Here is a 26,386-nt window from a genome sequence, read left to right on the forward strand (position 1 = left end):
TAGGTTAGTAGGTCACAGTACCTTAAAAGTCTGGTAAAATTCAGGGTTGGGATATCAATTGATCATCATCTGCCTGGACTGTGGAAGTTTCCTCTTTCTTATATTTGATTAAATCTGCAATGAAACACATGGTAACAATCACTATTACAGTAATAAGATTTTGCCATCTTATCTTGCAGAAGCGAAAAACATTTAATTGAAATTACCCTGATCATTCTCTTCTATGCAGGCCACTTAATACTACTATTAATATTGTCTCAAGCTTATTTGAATAGAATTGCTTGAAGCTAAACTCTCATTACTGTAGTTTCTGCATTTGAATAATAGAATGAAGTCTTAAATGCAAATGGTTTAGATTTAAAAATTTTTTTGTAAGAACTAAACTAAGAAAATCTAAGGTAAAGCTAACAGACAAAGGGGAAAACTCTCTTAGTCCTGAGATTACAAGAAAAGAAAAATCATGCCCAGATTGCTACAAACTTCAGCTGCTATCCAAACCTCAATTGCTTGGGAAGCAATCCCATTGAACTCAATAGGACTTACTTCTGAGTAGACCTGGTTAGGATTGCCCTGTTAAGCAATTCTTTTTCTTTGTGGAGAACTTTACTGTAGATGTATGTATGAAAGCATACTTTCTAGGAATGCTGTAATTTATGCTGACAGAATGTCAGCAAACTCCCAGAAGTAGCCCAAAATATAAACAATACTGAAATCTTTAATTCATAGGCACAACATTTGACTGTCAACTGCTGACTTTCAGTATCTTTAATGCAACTATCTAAATGTCCTCTTAATGAACAACCTGTAGAACCAACTCTTTCGCAATAAAGTATGTTCAAAGCATTCGCACTAGTGTTTGACTTCTCTATTTGATGTTTCTTTCTCTGCGTAATTACAGCACACAAGACATTCAAAGTTCTTATTTCTGCCCCAACAGTCAATCACAGGCTATTGTCAATAGCAGATTCAACTCCATCTGCAGTAATTTTCCTTTTAACTTCCGGATAATCTTCAAAAGTAGACAGAATTGTTAATGAGATAATAAGATGTATTCACACACAGTAATTCTGCTTTTTATGTAACTCAGGTAGCTGTTTTTATTTAAACACCGAAGCGGCAAAAATGTGTATGCTGATGTTGTAACGTTCTCTCACTAAAATACTTCCATCATTTACTCATTTTCAAATAACTGAAGGCTTAGTTAGATAAATTGTATTAATATACAGTGAGGATATATTATATGTAAAGATCTCTCTTCATATTATGCCCGACTTTGTATACAAAGAAAGAAGTATAAAAGTTTGAATTGTTATATTTTCTGTTAATCTTGATTTCCTTCTGGTCGAAAATTATTATAATTAATAATTTTGAAAGATTTCACAGAAAAGATGGGTAGGTCAGTCAGTAAGAACACATTCTAATGCTTTTCCCATAAAATGCCCAAGATTATTTACAAACTACTGACAAAAACATAAATTAACCAAAATGTAAAACGCATTATTCTGCATCTGAGGGAAGGAGCACATGGATATTAAAAAATGCCAAAGCTATTGTTAAACCTACATGTGCCAGAAAGCTCATTTTTCAACAGTTATGGCTACCATAAACAGGATGTTCAAATGAGTTCCCTAATGTTTCACTACTGTAAATGACTGCAAGTTTATCTGCACAGTTTTAATTTACTATCCAAAAACAGAAAAGGAAAATCTGACTAATAATTTATGTGCCACACTACTAACCTTAAAGAGGAGATTTGTTCATTTACAGGTACAACGCACACCGCTATTCTCAATGTAAACAAAAGACAGCGGCATGCACCCCAGGCTAAGGATGTCAGCATTTTTCAAACACCTTTCTGACTGTTCCATTTTATGGTGATGCAATCTGACCTACATTTTCAGTGGCCAAAGAGAGCGGAGATACAAAGGGAGGTGGAGATGGCAAGCTGAAGGGGGGGGTAGCGAGTGAGAGATTGAGATTCTTTACCCACCAATCCACTAACTGGGGTTTTAATTGGCAGTACAAAGGGTCTAAAAAAGCAGCTGCAGAGATAAAAACTATTTCAAGGGTAACTATACTGTGCTTAGAATACAAAAAGTAAAGGAGGTAGGAAGCACGGAGTAAGCATTGGATTTTTGATCAAGTGACAAAATTTAGCATCCTCATTAAGCAGAGTGGAATGCTATCCTAGAAGGAATGCTGAAATATAGATGGCAGAGACAAGCGGCATTACAGTGTTTTCAACCAGAGCACTCATCAGAAGTGATATCTAGCCTATTTTGAAACATACTAGCATTAATAAATTATCATCATCATCATCATCATCATCATCATTATTATTATTACTACTATACCACCCTATACCCAGAGGTCTCAGGGTGGTTGACAGAATAAAATCAAAATATAAAACCACAAAATACATAATCAAAATAAAAACAATACCCCCCCCTCAAACCCCACATTTTAAAAGGGCATAGGATGTAAATCAAATCAACCAAAGGCCTGGTTAAAAAGGAATGTTTTTGCCTGACGCCTAAAGGTGTATAATGAAGGCACCAGGTGAACTTCCCTGGAGAGAACATTCCAGAGACAGGGAGCCACCCTCCGGACCTCTCAAGGAGGAGGCACACAAAGAAGGGCCTCAGAAGATGATCTCAGGGTCCAGGTAGGTTCATATGGAAAGGTTCGTATGGTCCTGAGCCATTTAAGGCTTTATAGGTCAAAACCAGCACTTTGAATTGGGCCCGGAAACTAAATGGTAGCCAGTGCAGTCGGACCAGGGTCAGTGTAATGTGTTTGAAACGTCTTGCTCCGGTGAGCAACCCGGCTGCAGAATTCTGCACTAGCTGAAGTTTCCAAACCATCTTCAGAGGCAGCCCTACGTATAACACATTGCAGTAATCTAACCTTGGAGTGACTAGAACATAGACAACAGTACTTAGGCTATTCCTGTCCAGACAGGGGTGTAGCTGGGTCATCAGCTAAAGCTGATGGAAGGCACTGCGGGCCACTGAGGCCACCTGAGCCCTGAACGAAAGCAGAGGATCCAGGAGTACCCCCAGGCTACAAACCTGCTCCTTCAGAGAAAGTGTAACCCCATCAAGAGAAGATGATCTCCCACCCATCCGGTCTAGGGAACCACCCACCAACAGTGCCTCAGTCTTATCTGGATTGAGCTTCAGTTTGTTGGCTCTCATCCAGTCCATTACTGAGGGAAGACACTGGTCCAACACTTCCACTGCCTCACCTGCAGATGTAAAGGAGAAACAGAGCTGAGTGTCATCAGCAAACTGCTGACAACATATTCCAAACCTCCGGAAAACCCCACCCAGCAGTTTCATGTAGATGTTAAACAATGTAGGGGATGGGACTGAGCCCTGCGAAACCCCACACTGAAAGTTCCATGCAGCTGAAAAGCATTCCCCAAGCAACACCTTCTGGGAACGACCATCCAAGTAGGACTGGAGCCACTGCAAAGAGGTGACACCGACCCCTAGTTCGGACAGTCGCTCCAGAAGGATGCCATGGTCGATGGGATCGAAAGCTAAATGCTATAATTACATTAGTAATACCAAACCCTTCAAATTTCTTCATGCAAATAGGGACATTCTATTGCTTTTCATGCAGAATGGAGACCTCTTAGTTCATGAAAATACTGTTTTATGTACTACACAGGTATATGTACATGCACACATACACCCCTACATAAAGCCTTTACAGTGGTACCTCGGGTTAAGTACTTAATTTTTCCCAGAGGTCTGTTCTTAACTTGAAACTGTTCTTAACCTGCAGCACCACTTTAGCTAATGGGGCCTCCTGCTGCCGCTGCACCGCCAGAACACAATTTCTGTTCTCATCCTGAAGCAAAGTTCTTAACCTGAGGTACTATTTCTGGGTTAACGGAGTCTGTAACCTGAAGCGTATGTAACCTGAAGTGTATGTAACCCAAGGTACCACTGTATACTGATGTTCCATCAATAATGATGTTCCATTGTCGTCCAGGAATTGCTCCAATAGAACTGAAGAAGTGTATTTCAGCTATCTATTATATGCTAGGCCTTCAACTGCACCAGCTGTAACAAAACATGTCTCTCCCTTATTGGTCCCTACACTCACAACAGGCACTGCAACCTTCCAACAGTTTGACTTTACCCCCAAAGGCACACTCCTCCATTGTCTCCCATGCCAGCAACAGCATCACACACAGAGTTCTACATGCAAACTTTGAACATAACAGTAGTACAACTGAGCTTGTGGGGGAGGGAATAAAAGCAAACTACTTCAAAATATTTCTTGCAGTTGTGATACTCAAACCACTCATTCTGTAGTAGCCAGGAAATAATTCCATTTGCCTGGATAGAAGCAGTTCCTTCTGCACACAGGAGTATCACTACTTTCACATGGCAAACAGGCAATGGTTATTAAATTACTTAAGAGTGAAGCTCCACATACACAAAGTGATTTCTACGGCATATTTCTATTGTTGGCAAAAGCCTTCTCAACTAACACACAACAAAACGGAAACCTGCTGCGGAGGGTAGGCAGGGCAGCAAGGAGTGAGAAAAAGAGGCTTCTCCTCTCCTCCCACATTGCTTTGGTTTCTGGGGAGAAAAGAAGAAAGCCTTCTCCTGTACTCTGTACCATAGCTGCCTGCTGAAGGAGAAATTTGAACTACAGTAATAGTGCATGCAACAGAACTATGTGTACTTCAAGTTTGGTTTTTAAAAAATAAAATAAAATAAAAATTATGCCAAGCTCAAACTGAATTGTTCACTGTATAAAATGACAAAATATCAAAACATATCTGCCTCATGTATTTGCTTATATGCAATAATTTACCTGTCTTCTCCTATTCACCAGGTGGGGCAGAGAGGTAAGCATAATTGCAAGCACTCTGTAAAACAGAAATGCAAAACCTATCTGCAGTATTTCCACACCAGTTTCAACTAATATTTATTTTTCATTTAAAATATTTATATACTATTCTTCAGCAAAGTTTCCAGGACTGTTTACAGAAATGTTGGTGGCAGGTGAACTCCCTAGGGAAGGAATTCCCTAGGCAGGCCTACACATTAGCAAGGCTCTCTGCGTGGTTGCCATTCACCTTATAAATACAATTGCAGCATTTGACATAAGCTTCCTTCTTCTTGCCTCCTCCTTTATTATATGAGCTGACTCATAACACTGTAGTTCAGAGACTGAGCTGTAATAAATTAAGAAGTCCCCAATTCAAATCTCAACTTATCCATGAACTGTCCAAACTATTATCTTGGCCTGCCATGCACAATATGGGGATAACAGTACTGGTTTGATTTGTAGGAATTACAAAAATAAAATTTAAAAAATTGTGAAGGGCTATGGACACCCAAAAGTAGTACATAGGCCAATATTGGCACTAGGTATCCTTGGGCACCTACTGCAACCCCATCGGGGCTCGCTCAACATTAGCTGATGTTTTGAGAGTTAACTTTATTGTGTACTATTATATTATAATAGATAACTGAATATTACTTTATTTGATATCATTTATTCCATTTTAAAGTTATGTTTTATTATGACGTCCTGTATCGGATCAGATTATTATAAGGTGTGTGTTCTTTGTTGTGTATTTTGTTTCTGTAAACCGCCTTGTGCATTGTAATATAGAAAGGTGGTATACAAATTAAAAGTGAAATGAAATGACATGAAACATATTGCTTACAAGCTTGTTCCTTGAAACACATTTATTCCCAAACACATTTCATTCTTTTAAATGCATGGCAGGTAAACCTTTGAGTTTCTCAAAAACCAGACAAACCTTGCAAGTGGCTTCAATTTTAGAGGGCAACGAAAAACTATATGAGGACGGGATATATACAGATTAGGTATGAGAAACGGAATTGCTTAGTATCAACTTCTATGCATCTTTTCTGGAGAGGGCAGATTAACTGTCCTCCACTACTCTTGCTCACCGCACCATAGCAACAGGTAAAAAAATTGCCTCTACCATATACCTGCCATATTGGATGTATGTGCAATATAGCATTTTATATAATACAACAAACATAAAGGATGTTGATTTCCCTGTAAATAAACTTTTGATTCTGTGACATTAAGAATCCTTCAAAAGAAAGAGAAACTGAAAGAGTCTGTATTTTCAAGATACTGCATGATTTCATAAACAAAGGAGTTATTTGAATATCCTTCCTCTTTCAAACAATGATTAACTTTGGTAGTTTCCCTTCCCAGACTTTTAAACTGAAACTCTGACAATCCTTACAAAACATTATAAACTTGCTGAAAAAGTCACTTCACCTATCTATATATGTCAGCATTTTAAAAATAGCCTTTTGATTAATATTATAATGAAATACTGAAATATTGTTTTGAGTACAAACGTAAAAGGAATTTGCCCTGTAAACGCCATTGAAAGTCTATACAGCTGACATATACACACTCCTGCTAACATCACTGGTGATGCTGGATGAGGAAGAGGGAGGGGCATTAATTACAGAGGAAGACAAAACACTTGTAAAGCATGAGGGAAAACTGAGTAAGAAAACTTGAATGTGTTGCCTTCAAATTAAATGGGTGGGGAAAATAAAGGGGAAATCTGTTATTTTTTTCACTATGAAAACCTAACAGAAAAGTTTCTAGTCATTGGAATATGTACTAGCCAAAATAAATATCAAACAGAAGTCTCACTTATCAACAGCTGAATCCTATACATTTCTACTCAGAAGCTGAACCACAAGTAAGCGTGCATGGGGGATTGCAGCCTGATTTACGTGATAAATCTGCATTTTCTGATATTTATAAGTACGCATAAAACCAATGACTCTAATGGCACTTCCTTGATAGAGTTACTCTGAAATCAAGACAGCAACTTCTTTGTAAACGTCTTCGCCTAAGCTGCCTCACAAGGTTGTTGTGGGCTTTAAATGAGAAGGTAGAGAACCATCACCACCTTGGAGAAAAAGGTGGGATATCATCCAATAAAAATATATATGGTGTCAAAAGAATCTTATTACCTGAATACTGTTCTATGGTTAAAAAAATGACTTCGTGTCATGTACTTTTGGTTATGGGTGGTGGGGAGTAGGAATGGAAATCTATTTCATGAAGCCATTCAGCCATCTTTAGGGCTGAACCTAAAATAAGATCTCCTGTAACACAGGGGACAACTAACAGCACTCCTCCGGATGATCTCAGTGGTCTTTCAGGTATCCTGGACCCAAGTGGTCTTTAAAGTATCCTAGACCCAAGTTGTTCAGGGCACTGTATGTCAACACAAGAACTTTGAACCAGGCCTGAAAACATATTAGCAACCAGTGCAGATGTTTCAACAGAGGTGTGACATCCTGTCAAATCATCTGTTCCCATCAGCAGTATAACATCTGCTTTCTGCACCAGCTGGAGCTTCTGGACTAGGCTCAAGGACAGCCCCACAAAGAGCACATTGCAGTAATCCAGTCCTAAGGTTACCAATGTATGGACTGCAGTGGCCAAGTTATGCTGCTCCAGATATGACCAAAGCTGGCAAACCAGAGTAAGCTAGTAAAAAGGCACTCCTCGTCATTGAGGTCACTGGGCCTCTAGTGACAAACATATATATCCAAGAGTACCCCCCCCCCAAGCTGCGTACCTGCTCCTCTAAAGGGAGTGCAACAACCGCCAGAACAGGCAACTGGCCAGTCTTCCAAAGATGGGAACCACCTACCAACAGAAACTCCACCTTCCCAGGATTGAAATTTAGTTTACTGGCCCTCATCCAGTCCACCACCGCATGAAGACACTTGTACAGAGCTTGCACAACCTCTCCTTATTCGGATGTCATGGAGAAGCTGAGCTTATGTTTAGTCTATCCATAAAGAAAGACAATGATTAAACTGAATATTCCTCTTATCTAGAAGAGTGAAACTTTCCTCACGAGAGTATAATATGATGAGACACTAAACAAGCGTGTGTCATTCTAGGACAGTCAGTTCCTCAGGATGAGACCCAAACCTAATTTTTGAAACACACTTGACAGTGGCGATATTGCAGCATGACACACCTTGTTATTCTCTAAGAGAACAATAAAGGAGCGCTTCATAAATAGCACTAAAATAATTACAGGGTTTACCTTATTTTTTATTTTTTATAAAAAAAATGTTAAAGCAGGCACAGAAGATCCTAATTGCTGCAGGTACAATTCATGAAGGATTGCTGCTGTGCGAGAGCTCCTCTGATTTCACAAGGCTTGCATGAAGCAACTGAGAATGTACAACTGTAATTCTCACCACGGCAACAACTGAAACTAAAATTCTCATTGTTACAGCCTATTAATTTAAGTAAACTTTTAGCTCTTGTGGTTGGGGGCCAAAATGAGACCACAATATTTATGTGAAACATTTCTTAGGCATCATATGACCAAAGCAGAGGCTCCTGCAGCCTCTCAGCATGTACTCTAGGCTAACCTGCCAGTGAAGAACCTAGTTATCAAACTAAAAAGACAGAAAGAGACACTATGTGGTAGCAGCTATCCTTTGCACTTTCTTCCTCTGCAGTCACCTGACAGTTGTCTCAAGATCAACCATCCAGTATTGTGACTAGATCCCATGTATAATCAACCCTCCTTTCCCTGCAAGGTAAATATTTGGGTCCCACTTAATGGCAACAGACAAGGGAGGGAGAAGCAGAATCAGCTGGACATATTTAATGGAGGCCTGATAGGGGACTACAGATAAAAAGAGGAAACTTGCCAAGCAAAACACATCATTTTCAAACAAATTATCAGAGGTTGAACACAGGCAGTGGCAAATTCCATTTCAAGTAAAGGTTGCCCCTGAGACATAAAGCAGTTAGGGGAAAGCCTAGCAGCATGATGAAGCTTCTCCTACCAGCTACTGCAATTCAATATGTCCATCTTCAGGATGAGGATATCTGTGTTCTTCCTGTCTAACTTACAAATGAGCGCTCTGAAAAGTATGAATAGTTGCTCAGGAAGAACAAGTTAACAAAGCAATCTGAAGCATGTCTGCTCAGAAACACCTGTGAGTTCAAGGGGTTTTATTCTCAGGTTAAGTATATATAGAAGTGCAGCTTACTACCAATGAATCTTTAAACAGAAAAATTACAGGGACAGATGACAGACTGAATATTTCTATGTAGAGTTTTCTATTAGGATACAACATTCTAGTTGAGGTTATCATTTTGCTTTTGCTTAGTTACTTCCCTTCTACATCTATTATTTCAATCTCTGCTTCTCCAGTTACAAGGATATCAGGGAACAAGGCTGGGAGACCTCCATCTATGACTCTGGGGAGTCAGTACTAGCTTGAGTGTGTTGTACGGGTACATGAATCAATGGTGTGACTCAGATTAACGCAACTTCATTATGTACACAGGGGGCTAAACTTCCAAAGTGAGAACTAGAACTTAAGCCTGCTCCGAAGTCACACACAAAGAATGGGAAAGCCTACCACAACTAACATGTTGGGAATAATGTAGTTACTATGCACTGAAATATGTGATGTTCTTACATCTCATATTCCTGGAACTAAAAACAGTTTCCATGGTTTAAACTGGGGTGATCCCTGGCTCAAAATGAACACTTTATAACAACCTGACTATCATTAGCAGTTCATCTCTAATTACCTCATTTGAGATGAAATGATCGTGTCCTATCAGAGAGAGGGTCTTTTAGGCAGTGACATCTCACTGCTGGAATTCTGCCCCCTTATTTACTCTCTTGGCATCAAATCAGATTTATATTAGATGACACTAAAAACTTTTGGTTGATGATGTTTCCCCAGGCTTTTAAGGGTTTTGAGATTGGTTTTGGCTCCTGCTCAGTATTTGCTACTGTTAACAATGTTTTAATGATACTATTCTTATTTGCTATTATATTATTCTATTTTGTTGGGATTTCAAAGGCAGTTATTACAAAAAGCAGTGTGTGTGTGTTATAAATAAAAATCAAGCAACTCGCATTGTAATGGGGACATATTAAAAGAATGATTACAGAACTGAAATCCAAAATACATACTTATTTTTCTTGCCTGCCTAACCACATACATGTATCAGTGTTAATCATTTGTTAATCACTTACAAGGAAGAAGGATAAATGTTTGTGGACTTTCCCAGCTTAAAGACTGTTCATTACTTGCCACCGGCAACTAGCAATTTACATCAAGTATTGGCTGGTAATACACCAGAAATATGATTACTAACTTAGGGGCTGTCCCCTTCTCCAAATGTGGCCCCATTTATACTCACCTCTGTGATTAACACTGGCTAAGAATGGCACTGAAAGTAGGCAGAATTCATAGTTAAGACTAAGGAACTCCTTGATTGCTTTGCAATTATATCTCCCCCTCTACATTTGTATTTTTCCTGCAATCATTTACGCAGAATATGCATTTCTTTTAGTGCTTCTGTTAGGGCTTCCCACTTTTTTCTGGGCTGCTGCAGAAAAACAAAACAAAATTCAAAAGCATGGAAATGCACCTCACCTGTGGAATTTTTTGCCTATTATACAACAACACTGTCACGGGTAGAGCAGAAGGTTGACAATCTAAGCCAGTACCACCCTGAATCACATAATGCTCAACCTGTCTAATTCAAACATAGAAAGAACTAGAAGCAGTATCTGCTATCCAAAATATATTAAGTAGCCCACATCATGCCGATAATGCACTACACAATTGGAGTGTTCAAGGTACACCACACCAGAGGTGTCTATAAGGACAAGGAATAAGCTTAATAAAACCAATGCAGCTCACTTAAGCAAATCAGTTGTTCCACATCGTCACAGGAAGAAGAAAATATTCAGTGTTACCAGCTAAGAGTCAATACAATCCTTAAGTCTCTTGCAACAAAAAACAACACAGATATACTCTTCCGGAAATTGTTACAATCAGGATGGCTAGGCTTCCAGGAACGATAAGGTTGCATTTTGCCCTGCTCCCAGTTTGTAGTCAAGATGAAATGGCAATTCCTGTATCAAGCAGGAGTTGAACAAGATAACCTAAAAGGTCCCCTCCAACCCAATGATTCTAATCTGTATTAGCAAGCATAAATATTAAATCAGATGGTGTTTGATAAGAAGTAAATGTGTAGATGGGGACTTTGGGTCTTAACCCTGAAAGTTTAATGCACAGCAGCCCTAACTGAAGTAAACAGGACTCTCTGAAGTAAATTACTTTACTTAAGGGACTTAAGGGTCTCTGCAGTAATCAATAGGAATATTGCCACTTCAGACTGGATTTCAGCGCTGACTCACAAAATATGCATTGTTTAGATACACCAAAGCAACGTGTTTGTAATATTGTCACCTCTCAAAAGGATAGCATATACAAAACTACAGATGATTTTGGGGGGTTAGGATGCAATTTCCCTCTGAACGATTTGCTAAAAGCTGAAACCCTAAAATATAACCCCAACACTACTGAGCTCTCTTTGTCCTAATGAGATCTGCAAATTAAGAAGCAGTTTTACATTTGCAGCTTAGAACATACTTGTGATGGCTAGTAAAATTTCAATGAGCACAAGGGCATATAAGATTGACCAAACCACTGGACTAATCTTGTAAAACATTTCCTGTTTCTACCAGAGGTTATCTTCAAGTTCAAAATGAATCCCTAAGCCAGTTCACATTCAAAGGAGGACGAATTAGAAACTATTGCACCTTCATGTTCTTCAGATCATTGTTCAGAACATTGTAAATCATTTATTGATACTGTCAAAATAACGTAAAGGCCCTGCAAAGGAAAACAAATATTCTGACTATGTGAGAAATGGATTAATGCATTTTACAATGTAAGGAAGAAACTGAGAAATGGAATTACTGAAAAAGAAGATGAAACATGCTGGCCAGACATTCAAACATTTGAGACATGTTTTGCCTGAAAAAATAAATAGATCCCATATGGTACAGCTCATGATCTCTGCAATATCAAAGCCTGTGGTTCTATAGGCCTACAGCTTTCACTAACATCACTGCAGTTTTCAGGGTCTGTCCTCCTACGGACTATAGCACCCTACAGTGCTTCTGTAGCTTCACTACTCCTTTAATTTCTTTTTTCTTTCCATACATTACCATAACTCACTCTCTCTCCCCCACGTTCTCACCTCTAAACCACAGCAGGAGCTTTGACTGGGTCCAGAGGCAGTTGCTCTGAAGAACAGGGAGACCAATAAGAACACAACTAAAACAAAATATACCTCTGCTTCTTTTCCTTACACCTCTCAGCATGAACACCATTCCTCATTCCACTGTCAGCAGCTGATACTTAAATTGTCGGGAAGCAGTAAGTGAAGTCCTAAAGACCGATATAAATATGAAAGCAGCTATGCTTACACCAAGTCACTCTTCTTCCAAATTCACACAGAATTTACTGATACAGTTCCTGATGTGGATTAGCCACTAACCATGTGTAATCAGATAGCCAAAACAGAACATCTGACATCCAAGGTTCTGTTTCTGCCAGTTCGTGTTTAGTATTAGCCCAAAATCTGAATACAGAAAAGTGAATTTCGGAATCCAGACGTACTTTAGACTGCTTTCAGCTTAAGAACACAACCAAGGCAAGAGGACTGTATTCAATGGAGTGAGTTAAAGATATCCTGCCACTGAGCTATCTTGTCAGTTTGACATGCTCCGACTTCCCTCAGGACAACAAACAAGAGGAAGAATAATTTTGTGGTCAAATACTCTCCTATTGTTTGAATTTACCAATAGTATGGCACTGTTGCTCTTCAGTTGTTATAGAGTGGTAATAGGAGCTTGGCCAAGCATCATGATCCATCAACGTGTACCATGACGGCAACAGAATCAAATGTAGCAAACATGAACAAGGGAAGTAGAAAAGAAAAACTGCAATAGTGATGTATCAAACAACAAAAGCTAAGACTATAACACGAGCAAACAGCAAATCTACTGTATGACTTCACAAATGGATCAGGGCAAGAGATATTCCCATCAAAGGAGCTCAGAATGACATACTTATCACTGTTGGAAGAATGTCAAAGAGAGCAGAAACAACTACTTTAGTACTGTAATAGTGAAAATCATAGACATGGATGCTTTAGCTGAGATTCCTGCATTGTAGGAGGTTGGACTAACTGACCCTTGGAGTCCCTTCCAACTCTACAATTCTATGATTACATCAAAATCAATGACAAAAAGAATTTACGTGGAGCTTGTGATAGTACTTTCAGATAAAGCAATGGGAAATAAATGGTTTCCCCAAAATATTTGCAGATCTAAGAAGCATGAAATCAAGAAAGTCAACCGTGCTAACAAAGGCCACAATAACAATGATGCAAAACATTTCAGAAGCAATAATAAGCAAAACAGATGCCACAACAATTATGAGCTGGAAAGGAAAATGCCATAAACACCAGCAAAAGGTGTAATGAGTATGGACGGGCTTCTTGTATGGTAATGAGATAAATGGCAAGGATGACCAAAAAGGCAAAGGACAAAAGGAATGGTGGCAACATCAAGCATTCTTAACATATGTACCATTCTGCTAGGGGTGGCTCTCCAATAGTGTAAAGAGAAATAGAAGAGTTGTCAAACCTGACCTAGAGAAAACACGGGGACAAAGTGATACGGGAGATATGAAAGTGAAAGAAGCAAGGGAAGCAACTGCAATGATGGCGCCACAAGGAAAGTTGTAATGGCACAGGCAAGCTGATGAAGTGATGAGGGGGAGGCAAGAGAAGCTGTGGTAATAGCGGCCAAGAAGATGGCGGTACTATGGGAAAACCCAATGGAACGGTATCACCAACGGAGATATGGCAGCAATTCTTATATAGCAGCCATGACAGTATCAGCAGCGGACTGTAAAACCAGCATGGCAATAATGGGGTCGGCGGAGGACGCTAGAGAAGAGAAGAGAAAGCAAGCGGGTGGCAATGAGACTGTCCAAAGAAGCCACGACACCACGGCGCAACAGTGCAGGGCATTGCGGCGGAAATGACAGCATGACACCTGTCCTGGCGGTGGCGGCGACAGCATGGTGGCGACCATGGAGGCCGGATCTAGTGAGGCTGTGGAAGGAAAAAGTGGGGCAGCGCAGGGGGGCAGAGGGTGTCATGAAGGAGACACAGGTGATGACGGCCCCAGGTCTTTGGCGGTTCTGAGGGCGCTGTGCCCATAGCGCCGGCCCAGACGGTTGTTGTGGCAGCGCTGGGGTGGCTGCACAAAGGTCACCAAAGGTTAGGTGGCTGCTGGCCAACAACCAGGCCACGACCCTGGGCAGCGTGGCTGAGGGGTGGAGCCCCATCCCCTCGCCCACCCCCACCCCACCCCACCGCCTGCCTCGCCCTCACCTGGCGGGGAAGCAGCCCTGCTGAGGGGCTGCTGGAGGCCGGGGCCCGCGGGGCGGGGGCTCCTGCGCCGCCGCTGCCGCCCGCGCTCGGCTGCCCGCCCGTGCCAGGCCTGCTCGCTCGCTCGCCCCTTCCTGGCCGGCCGGCCGGCCCAGCCACCGACCACCCCGCCCGCCCGCTGCCCCGAAAGCTCTCCCGCCTCGCTGCTCCTCAGGCCCCGGCCGCCCCCGCCAGCGACGACGACGACGACGACGCCACCTCCTCCCACTCCATGGCCGCCGCTTACCCGGCTGCCGTCGCTGCTGCTGCTGCTGCCGCTGCCGCCGCCGCCGCTGCATTGTGGGAAGCGGCCGCCTGAGCCGGACCCACCTCGCTCGCTCGCCGCCGCCGCCGCCTGCATCAGCCGCCCGCCGCCATGGGCGCCGTCACCGATGGTAAGAGGCTGGATGGCTGGCCGAGCGACCCCGCGGCGTTGGCCCGGCACCGGGGGCGGCCTCTTCGCGGTCCTCTCCCCCGCGGCGCTGCCGCCTCGGACGGGCCCTGTCGCCGCCGCCGCCGCCGCGCTCGCTTTCCCCAGGCCTTCGCAATCCGGCTTCCCTCAGCCGCCGCCGCTCCTCCCTGCCCGCCCAAGAAGCCCGATCTCGCCCACCAGCCTCGTTTTCTGCTCCTGAGCGAGGGGCCTCGCGAAGCCTTTATTTCACGTGCGCGGGATCCCCCCTCCTCCCCTAATAATAATAATAATAATAATAATGCCGGTTCCTCTCACTCTCCCCCCCATCACATTTTAAATCCTCGCCAGCGAGACCCCCATCTGCCCCCGCCCCTGCCTCTTCGCCCTCAACCCAACCCAGCCTCCCCTCTTGAAGATGCATGGAGGTGGTGAGCGAGTTTGCCTACAACTGAGCACATGGCGACCGTCAGAGCCGCAGGTGCTGCCAATCCAAAATAAATTTGGGGAGCCCCGGTGTGCAGCGGCTCTTGCGCCGGGGAAGACTTGCATCTTTCAACACTGCATCTTGCCATTATGCCCCCACCCCCAGGGCGGGAAGCCCTTGGTGAGAGAGGGGCACAGAGTGGGAAAGGGTGCAGAGGGAGAATGTGGGGGAAGATGCTTAACTATGTATATTGTGGTGTTTTAGGATCTAGAGATCTCGCCTGCCGAGAAATTAGGAACTGGAATTTTATTGCGTAGGTCTGTGTGGATTTTGACCTCACACGGCAAATGCTAAAAACGTGTGTGTATGCTCGGTACATGCGCTCGAGGGGCACAGTGTGAGCCGCAGATAATGACGCTTTTCTGTAACAGGGCCTCTCGCCCCACATCTTGTGTTTGCGTCCCATGGCAGTGATTTAAAAGAATGGTTAGCTCTGAGAGGCCAATGGTGCATTGTGTCCCCACCCCCGACTCAATTCCAGGTTTTGTATGAATGTATGTATGTTTGTTTTTGCAACATAGCCTTCTTCCTCTTCTGTAGCCACCCCCTTTGATGTATTTTTGACAACCAAGTCAGTAATGATAAGCTTACGACCTGACGCTGTGGCCATTTAGCTATCCTCCTTATTATATACAGTGTACCTCCTGTTGTTCACACACCCTCTGGCTTCAGAACCTATTTCTGTGGTGATATAAACATTTCTTGACCATTTCCACTCCTAATTCCGCCTTCATAAGTTTGTTTATACCTGTAATGAGGATAAAAGTTTTCTTTGCATTAGAAAAACAACAACCCTATTAATTTATAATATATTGTCACATTTGTGTGAGTCTCAGGCTATAATCCTGTACTCACTTACGTGGGAATAGGCACCATTCAAATCACTAGGTCTTATTTCTGAGTTCAAATGTGTAGGATTGTGTTGAAATACCTCATCTGTGTTTCTTGAAATCCATCCATGAATTGTCTCTCAGGACTAAACACTGTATGAAATCAACTAATAATTAAATAGTCCAGTGTAATCCTATGGGATGGCACTTCGGATAACAAAATATACTTACAGACCCCCTCACCCTAATACATACTTTCACTAAGTAAACCCACTGGAACCAGTATTTACTTTTAAGTAAACAGTTTTAGGATCTGGGCAGTTGCCTTATCAAATGGCTGCTTTCTGTGACAATAACCAACATATCATTGTTGCTCATTTTAAATTATTGCTTCTGCCTTAGATGAAGTTATTCGCAAACGACTATTGATTGACGGAGATGGTGCTGGCGACGACAGACGAATTAATTTGTTGGTGAAGAGTTTCATCAAGTGGTGCAACTCCGGATCTCATGAAGAAGGGTATTTCTGTCTTACCTATAAAATAGAAAGTGGGAGCAGGTCATCAAACACCAGTTCTGCATAAATAAAAGCTTTTAGTTTTAATATGTGGGAATTGTGTCCAGTGTCAGATGTTGGTAACAACATTATGCAGTCGTACCTTGGATCCCGAACGTTTTGGCTCCCAAATGCCGCAAACTCGGAAGTGAGTGTTCCAGTTTGCGAACATTCTTTGGAACCCGAATGTCCGATGGGGCTTCCGCAGCTTCCAATTGGCTGCAGGAGCTTCCTGCAGCCAATCAGAAGCTGCACCTTGGTTTCCAAACATTTTGGAAGTTGAATGGACTTCCAGAACGGATTCCGTTTGACTTCCAAGGTACGACTGCATCCAAATTTCAGAGTTTGAAAGTGTCTTTTGGGAAAACAAATATTTAAACAGTCTAAATACTATAGTGAAGTGTAAACAATTGAAATCCAGCTATGATACATCAGTTCTTTAATTACTTGTCAATTTCAAGTATATTCTGTTGAACACCCACTCTAATAGTGGGAATGTTTTTGGCAGCTGGGTTTTATAGCAGCTGGTGATCAGTATGAAATGGGCGAAATTGTTTGCCCTGGAAAGGTGTATTGATCAACTGACCTTAAACAAAAACACTGAGAGTCTTCAAACACAATCCTTTTAGTAAAGTAAATGCATAGCTGTGTTGTGTGCCGTCCAAATGACTTCCTTCAGAGCTGTCTGGCACGGTCAGGCTATGCCCTCTTAACTCCCTCATCTAGGCTAAATTAAGCTGGCAAAAGGGTGGTGTACCTACAAGGCTTGTTTTTCCTTTGCCAGAGCTCAAACCAGTTCAACCAGCAGGAGGCCTGCTGCTGAAAGGAGTTTGGTATAACTTTATATCAGCTTAATTTGCACCAATTTGCTTCATGCCAGTTTCTTGTGTATAGGATTGCTCCCTTAAAGTGTTTCACTGTTACATAGGAACACTCACTTAGCTTTGTTTTTTGTGTTTGTTTTCTGTAAAGGCGAACAGCATCAAGGATACACACTCATGCTCCTTTAAAGCAAGCCTTCGTGTTCTTTTTATCCCGTTGATACAGCTCTTGAAGGCTGTATGTTCTTTCTGTTTAGCATTGGAGTTCATCTCTTCTTTCAAGAAAAAGTGAATGACAGGATAACTTTTCCCAATGCCGCTATCTATGCCATCCATTCCATGTGGGCTGGATGTGGCATTATTGCTTTCGAACAGGAACTTCCAAGGCTATCACTCACATGCTAAAATATGAAGGGGCAGGCAGGCAACACTGGTCTGAAACAAGCTTTGCTTGAGATGGAATGGTTTTATCAGAAAAAGTATTTCTAAACTGGACTATAGCCATTTTTCCAAAGTGCTCCGAAATACCAGACTTTTGTGGGAAAAGGATGTGTGGAAGGATATTCTGGCTCTGGATTGATCTCCCCTTAGAGGTGTGATGGTCTCCCATGTTGTTGGGTTACAGATGCCAAGGGAAACATTTCTCTTTGTCAAGGCCTTCATGCTTCGATAAATAAGAGGTGTCCACCACATCAGCAATGTGTGCATTCTGTTTTAATTTGTTTGTTGCCTTTTTTTAGTGTATATATGTTTTTTGTTTAGTTGAATTTTGTTTATATGTTTGGTGTACAGTGCCCTGGACTCTTTCTGGTGAATCGTGATCCATACATAAGTAATAGATATAGTACAGAGGGCAAAGGACAGGATAGTATGTAAAATTAATTTTAGTCATTATTATTTGATGAATCTTCCACAAGCCCAAGGATTCTGGATCAGGAAGTTGTATTCACACTTCTAGAAGTACAAGCGGTGCAAATCCATTTAGAATTAGAAGTATAAACATCTTAGGTCTGTCAAGTGATGTAGTGAGCTTTTTGTTGCTGATTTCTCATCCAGATTTTAATCACTTGCACTATTCAATTTAAATACATTTGCATTTCGCACAGTGCTCAAGGACTGCTATCATCTTTTTATTAGCTCTGCTTATTTCCCTTAAGATTGAGATTCTAGGAGCATTTAAACCTCAGACTATTTACTGTGGCCCCATTTATGTCTGAAGTAAACAGTTTAAGGTATACAGTTTGATTACCGTAAAAATCAGCTTTCCTTGCTGTTTTGAAGCTGATACTAGCAGCAATTAGGGAACTTAGTTAGAAATGTGGATTTCCCCCCTTTCCCCCCCACCCCAATAACAGACTGATGTTGGGGGTGCTGCTTCACATTGTTTAAATTAATACATCTATAGCACCTGCTCTGGGCTTTTCAATAACCAAGGCCTCAACCTTAACCATGCATACTCTGAAGTACATCCTGTAGAATTCAATGGGGCTTACTAGCAGGTAAGTGGGGTTAAGTTTGTCTCCTCAGCCTCATCCCACCCTTTTAGAACAGAACCAATGGCTGCATCTTACCTTTGTGTAAACTTTAGTCTAAAGGATTACACAGAAGAATACTGTGCAATGCCTGTTTTACCCTTATTAATAGCCAACACAATGATTTAGGCAGCTGCTTTACGTCTTCTTGGCATCTCCCTCCTCCTGACTATTCTGCATTGCTCAGATGTTGGTTAAAGGAAGCCTACCTCCTCCTTTTGTATGCATTCCCTCCTTGCAACTAATTGATATCAGTTAACCTGTGCATTTACAGAATGACAATTTGATAGCTGTAATAATAGACACATATTAGGAGTGTAAGGGATCAGCTTTACAACAAATGTTCTTTTTATATATAGTGACTCTATTATGGTGATTATAAATGCCAGAAAAACACCACTAAGAGCAGGTAGCTTTGAAAGTAGCTGTGGGAGCCCTTAAATACACACAAAAAAATTAATTTGTATTGATTTGCATCAGGCTTCAATTCAGCATTGAGCTCCCGAGAATCATTGTATGTCCATGAGATATTAAATTATTGAAATGCATAATACCTTTTCAGCTACACCCAGTACCAACGCATGCTGAGCACTCTGTCACAGTGTGAATTTTCGATGGGGAAAACCTTGCTTGTGTATGATATGAACCTCAGAGAAATGGAGAACTACGAAAAAATCTACAAAGATATAGGTAAATACTGGATTTCCGACTGAATATTGTCGTCATACAATAAACAATGGTGATATAATTGTTTTATATAATATAATTACGCAAAAAGCAATCCATTCTTGCCACAGCGCAGTTCTTTCCATTTTATAAACTGAAACCTGAAACTGCCAGCTCAGTCGAGATAAGGCAGAGGTATGGTTAGCAGGTGGTTCATCTACTCAGATGGGTGGTATTCTCCCTGTCCTGAAGAGGGTTGCACTCCTGTGGGGTTGGGGGGTAAACCTGTGACCCTCCAGATGTTGTTGGACTTAAACTCTCATTATCCTTGACCACTAGTTGTGCTGGCTGGAGCAGATAGAGGAGTTCTTGTCAGTTGACATGTGGAGAGCTACAAGTTCCCCAATGGTACTCTGAATGCTCAGGTACATAGTCTGGAGGGCTTCTTGATTCATCCTTGCCATTGGAGACGAGGGTGGATAAAACATTTTTTTAAAACAAGATTTTGTTTCATATGCATGTTAACCCACCTTTGTATTTAAGCACAGGCCTGATAGCCATAAGAGGATATGCAAACAGGTGAGTGAGCGAACTGGTGGAGGAGGGATGGAGTTCTCATCCAGCATAGAAAAGCCATCCCTCCTCTGCTAGTCCCTAGGAAGCCAGTGATTTCTGTGAGCTTATTCACAAGGCTGTCTTAGCCCTGCAGATAATCACTAAGCGGAGTCAATGTGTCCTACCAGACGTAGTGCTGAAGGAGGCTTGCTTTGTAAATGAAAAATCAGTTTGATAATTTCTTAAATGTGAATATTTACCCTTTTCCTGTCAAACACAGACCTGATAAAAATAGCATATCAGTCACTGTGAGTTCATTTTTGTTTGCTTCTTTTTTGTGAGGCTGGGCCGAGGCAAACTGAAGCACTTTTCAGTAAACATGGACAGGATTGAACTGTTAACCTCACAAACTGTCATGGGAGTCAGTCATAAGAAAGTCCCTATAGGGGAGTACTTTTTAAAGACATTCCCTCTATAGGTAAAACAGGGGAGTACGGAAAAAATAAATGCAATGTGACAAATAGATGCAAGGGCTGGTTGTAAAGCATGCAACTTAGCATGATTTAGTGGTCAGATTTGCACACTTGTTTAGAAGAAGTACCAATAGGAAGCTTGAATTAAACCATTGATTTAAATCAGTCCAGCCTGCTGAAAACTCATGTTGTCTCTATAGCCATTTAGCAACTTAGGCTGCTGCACCTGATATGATCCTACCTGGATGGGAATAACCTGGCTTCCATTATCCCTGCCTTGGTAACCTCCCATTTGGACTACTGCAAGGTGTTGCATGTGGGACTGCCACGGAAGACTGTCTTGAAACCTCTGTAAGCTCCAAGATTAGTAACTGGGACTGAGAAATATGACTGTATCAGACCACTGCTTTGCCAGCTTCCATTTCTGAGCTCCCAGTCCGTTTCAGAGCCCAAGGCGGAGTGCTGGTTTTGACCTTTTAAGACCTTCATGGTTTAGGACTAGGGTACCTGAAGAATCCCCTCTCTCCACATGTGTCTTACCAAACTTAAAAACTTCTGAAGCTTTCGCAAGGAGCACCTGCTGGGGGAGATACTGGAGGTTATTGGCCTTTTCATTGGTGGCATTTTGGCTATGAAATGCCCCCTCCATGGGCAGCTGCTTTGATGTCAAACGCTTCTTTGTTTTCCATGGCCTTTCAATCTACAGTGGTACCTCGGGTTACAGATGCTTCAGGTTACAGACGCTTCAGGTTACAGACTCCACTAACCCAGAAATAGTACCTCGGGTTAAGAACTTTGCTTCAGGATGAGAACAGAAATCACACGGCAGCAGCAGGAGGCCCCATTAGCTAAAGTGGTGCTTCAGGTTAAGAACACTTTCAGGTTAAGAACGGACCTCCGGAACGAATTAAGTACTTAACCCGAGGTACCACTGTATTCCATTTCTGATTATGATTATTCTGGCACTGCTACATGGTGCTGCTTTTGTATGTTTTGCTATTCATTTGTTTTATTTACAAATCTCTTACCTCCTCGTAAGTTTCCCTGAGAACATGGCTATAGAGTGTCATAGAAATATTTTAAATAAAATGAATAATAATCCTAGCTCCACATCAAAAAAGTTGGCCAGTAAACAGATCAGATTTCATGGAGCGTACTAGAAATGGATCTTTTATTTGTCTGGTATATCTACAGAAATATTTATTTCAGAAGATCTGCATTCTGAGCACTCTGACAGTAATTACAGTATTAGAATACACAATGTATTGTGATTTATGGACCTATTCACAATGACTAGAGATGAAACCTGAAAGCCAGATGTTTTATGTAATGTTGCCACTTAACAGTACAAGTTTTCGAATTTTAATAAATAGGCATTGTGACATTTATAGATTTGTGTCAAATTGTTTTTTTATTTTATTCTTCTGGAAGAAAATAACATAGCTGCAGCACATGAGAAAATTGCAGAGTGCAAAAAGCAGATTCTTCAGGCAAAAAGAATACGAAAAAATCGCCAAGGTAACTATTTATTTTGCAGTTAGTAATTGCTAGTTTTATATGAAGGGGCATGTAACATTAGTGATTTGATGCATATGACAAGCCTTCTCTAACTTGCCATGATTATTTTCACTTGTTATGAAAGATCTCGTTTAGAAATAAATATTGCCTATGCTGTCAGTCACTCCTTAGACTTGAACTTAAAGCATAAAGTGCCTGCCCTTTTGTTGCATTTCCTTGTGACATGAGTGGAAATAATGTCTTACTCGAAGTGTGGTTTCCCACAAATCATGATCGCAATCCATGTTTCAATCCTGTGTTTGTCATTCTGGTTTGCTGGAAATCTGTACTAATAGATGGGTTAAAACATGTCTCCCCTATGTGAGAGAGGGTGGTGTGGATCCTGTGATTGTAAGCTACAGGAATGGGTGAAAGGAGTAGAGACATCATACCCATCCCTCTGGTGAATGTGTGTTATGAACTAGGCAGATTTCTTTTCAGAAGGGAGACTGATAAAGAAGTGGGCAAGCCAGTATCACATCTGAAGGCAGCCCTGTTCAGGGAAGTTTATAATGTCTGACAGATTATTATTTTTTTATATTTTGCTGGAAGCCGCCCAGAGTGGCTGGGGAAACCCAGCCAGATGGACATGGTCTAAACAATAAAATTATCATCATCATCATCATCATCACATGGGCAAACACTGAGATGTTTGGTACCGAGTTAAGGTTGAGGCTGTGCAAATGCCAAGCAACAGAGCATTCATTCACCTCTCATCCCAGTTATATTGTTTTAATTATATTTCTTATACTTTTAATTGTTTCTAGTCTGAAAGTTTGAGAATGGGCCAAGTTATAATCAAAAATTTAAAACTTAGTGAAATTACACTCTTACTTTGTGAAACTGGAATAAAGTCAGATATGATGCTTATAATCTTTTATTCTTTCAGAATATGATGCTTTGGCTAAAGTAATACAGCATCATCCAGATAGGCATGAAACACTCAAGTAAGTATGGGTCTAACACCTGAAATGAAACTGTGATAATAATTTATCAGAGCATCTGAAAGCTAGCAGTCACTGTAATTAAAACAATATGGTGGTATTATCTGAAAGTGCACCACAGAAACTCGCACAAAATGTTCACCTGTACAGAATATGCCTAGATTTAGTAAGTAATTCTAATTACAGTCACTGTGATCATGCAGAGTGGCATAGTCCAGTTAACGCTGCATTTGGGTGTTCATTCAAGGCAGCAGAATTAGACTGTGCTTTTTCTGTAAAGGTGATGTTTCTGGGATTTCTCCATGCCTGCTGGACATCTTCCCTGGCACAATTCTGTCTGCTGGTTTGAATTATTCTAAGTGACTTGGAACCTAGGTAGCTTCTCCCACACAAATGTGCCCTTGTAGCATTTCTAGGCTGCCAACACCACAAGCAGAGATGGAGCTGATGCTAGGAAATAGGTCCATCTCAGTTGTGGTACCCTTCAGAATGTGGTTCCCAAAGTCATGCCTGGTGAGGGTTTGCTTTCTTCTCAGTGTCTTTTTACTTCCCGGGCGTCTTAAAAATGACTCCTCTATCTTACATCGTTTTGCACTGTTTTAAGTGCACGTGCTTTTGTATCATAGAATCATAGAATCATAGAGTTGGAAGAGACCACAAGGGCCATCGAGTCCAACCCCCTGCCAAGCAGGAAACACCATCAGAGCACTCCTGACATATGGTTGTCAAGCCTCTGCTTAAAGACCTCCAAAGAAGGAGACTCCACCACACTCCTTGGCAGCAAATTCCACTGTCGAACAGCTCTTGCTGTCAGGAAGTTCTTCCTAATGTTTAGGTGGAATCTTCATTCTTGTAGTTTGGATCCATTGCTCCGTGTCCGCTTCTCTGGAGCAGCAGAAAACAACCTTTCTCCCTCCTCTATGTGACATCCTTTTATATATTTGAACATGGCTATCATATCACCCCTTAACCTCCTCTTCTCCAGGCTAAACATGCCCAGCTCCCTTAGCCATTCCTCATAAGGCATCGTTTCCAGGCCTTTGACCATTTTGGTTGCCCTCCTCTAGACACGTTCCAGTTTGTCAGTGTCCTTCTTGAACTGTGGCGCCCAGAACTGGACACAGTACTCCAGGTGAGGTCTGACCAGAGCGGAATACAGTGGCACTATTACTTCCCTTGATCTAGATGCTATACTCCTATTGATGCAGCCCAGAATTTCATTGGCTTTTTTAGCTGCCGCTATTATTTGTGTAAGCTGCTCTGGGAACCACTGGGCAATTGAAGAGCATAATATAAATGATGAAAAACTTCAGGTTGAAAGTTGAGTTATAAATGGAATTATTAATAAATAGTGCAAAACAAAGATAAGGTGTCTTCAATGGCAGTATGCTAAATCTCTTTTCAGGCAGTTAGAAGCTCTGGGGAAAGAACTTCAGCATCTCTCCCATATCAAAGAAAATGTAGAAGACAAAGTAAGTTTTGCTGATTTTTTTTCTTATTATTATTTTACAAGGAAATGCTGTATGGGTAATTCCGTACTGACCAGTGTAACATTTATAAGCTTTTTTAAACAAAATATTTTGTGTTTTCGTTAATATTTTAGCCCTGCCCACCTGTCAAATTTGGCCTGCAAGGCAGATCCTGATAAGAATCTGACCTTTGGGGCCAAAAAGTTTCCCTATGCCTGTTCTAGATAAGCCAACCTATTCAGCCTAGCTAGGGAGAGCCAATCAGGACTGGTCTGCCTCCTCCATGGATGTGAAGGGAAGCTGGTAGAAGCTTTTACATGCTTCAAGAAATAGGGGGGGGGGCTAGTAGAGAAATATAAATTCTGTACTTTTCTAAACCATAACATAGGCTACAAGAAATGTTGCATTTAAAATACATTGCAGGTAATATCATACTTTCTTCATGCTAAGAACCTTGAAGAAGAAAATAATGTTAAAACATAGATTTTCATTTGCTGTGGAGGGGGGAAAGTATGTATTTATGTGACAAACGTAATGCACTCATAAAATTTCCTGTCAATGTACCAAACGAGCAAGCGAAAACTATCAATACAATAAAGGGTCATGAACCTATTGTCTGTTTTCTTGGAAAGGTCTTTAACTGAACTTTAGAGGGGGGAAATAGAGTACTGTAAATCTGAGTCATAGGGCATGCCATGCTTCTGGTTGCTTTACTCATGTGTAAAATGCCATTTTGAACATTCAACTTTGGCAAATTATCTTTGAAATTATATAGAACATGTTAACTATATGAAAATTGGGTCTGTAGGTTGACATTTTTGTGGCTTCACCCACATGTTTACTTAGATGATGATTCATTGATGCAGAACAGAGAGAATCCAAAAGAAATATTTCATATGCTTCAGATTTTGTTTTTGTTTTCTTTTAGCTGGAGTTGAGACGAAAGCAGTTCCATGTACTTCTGAGCACCATCCATGAACTTCAGCAAACACTGGAAAGTAAGTTAGTTCAGTATATAAAGGCATGACTTACCGTATTTTTTGCACCATAACACTCACTTTTTTCCTCCTAGAAAGTAAGGGGAAATGTCTGTGCGTGTTATGGAGGGAATGCCTACGGGTGGCATGCCTACGGATTTTCCTCCTCTAAAAACTACGTGCGTGTTATGGTCGGGTGCGTGTTATAGAGCGAAAAATACGGTACTTTCCTTACTGCGTGGGTTCAGGTTTATTTGTTGCTCCTTCCCTCATACACTCAGCTTGCCAAATTCCTGTCCTCCCCTAAATTTCATCATAAGCTTCAATATGACCACTTACCTTTTCAGATTCAACTCAGTAGCACTCAAAATAATAGGGCATGACTTTTTCTATGTTCATTTTAAAGTGAATGTTTTTAAACAACAAGCACAATATTTATTTCAGATGATGAGAAGCTTTCAGAAGCAGAAGATGCCTCAGATACACCAATGGTATCTGCAGATAAACAATAGACAGACCCTGGATATAGCTCCAAAGCCTGGAAGCCAATGGATACTTTTTTTTTCTTTTGGTCTCCTGAGAAACTAGATTGTATTTCCATTGGAATGCATTTGACTTAATGTTTGAAATGTCTTTTTAATAACAATAAATAGTTGATATTACATACTTAGTCTTAGATTCACATTGCTTTTGTATTATGGAATTAAAATACTACTTTAGCCTTTGAGCTCTTTTCTGTCTTTTTCTTATTCAGTTTTTTAAAATCTCCATAT

General features: G+C 41.2%; 2 protein-coding genes across 4 annotated transcripts in view; one reads left to right on the forward strand and one right to left on the reverse strand.

The window, feature by feature from the left end:
* ATXN7 (ataxin 7) overlaps positions 1–14,679 on the reverse strand; it is a 93,882-nt gene extending 79,203 nt beyond the window's left edge. Inside the window, exons 1-2 of one of the 2 annotated variants that reach the window (XM_053378309.1) lie at positions 14,585–14,679; positions 22–114 (exon numbers count right to left, since the gene is read on the reverse strand). The gene's annotated coding sequence lies outside the window, so the exon portion shown is untranslated. Of the gene's footprint in view, positions 1–21; positions 115–14,301; positions 14,440–14,584 lie in introns of those variants that run through there. The other variant, XM_053378308.1, reaches the window with a different exon arrangement.
* On the forward strand, positions 14,628–26,340 carry THOC7 (THO complex subunit 7). Of its 2 annotated transcripts, none has more exons than XM_053378315.1 (8): positions 14,628–14,732; positions 16,466–16,583; positions 19,535–19,662; positions 22,098–22,184; positions 23,113–23,170; positions 24,573–24,639; positions 25,565–25,634; positions 26,058–26,340. In XM_053378315.1, the coding sequence occupies exons 1-8, from the start codon at positions 14,714–14,716 to the stop codon at positions 26,123–26,125; spliced, it is 615 nt and encodes a 204-aa protein (XP_053234290.1). In that variant the 5' UTR covers positions 14,628–14,713; the 3' UTR covers positions 26,126–26,340. The 2 variants fall into 2 exon arrangements, with proteins under 2 accessions (XP_053234290.1, XP_053234288.1); XM_053378313.1 differs by lacking the exon at positions 14,628–14,732 and adding an exon at positions 15,230–15,353.
* The last annotated feature ends 46 nt before the right edge of the window (positions 26,341–26,386 follow it).

The sequence above is a fragment of the Podarcis raffonei genome, chromosome 2 (assembly GCF_027172205.1).
Source record: "Podarcis raffonei isolate rPodRaf1 chromosome 2, rPodRaf1.pri, whole genome shotgun sequence".
NCBI lineage: Eukaryota > Metazoa > Chordata > Lepidosauria > Squamata > Lacertidae > Podarcis > Podarcis raffonei.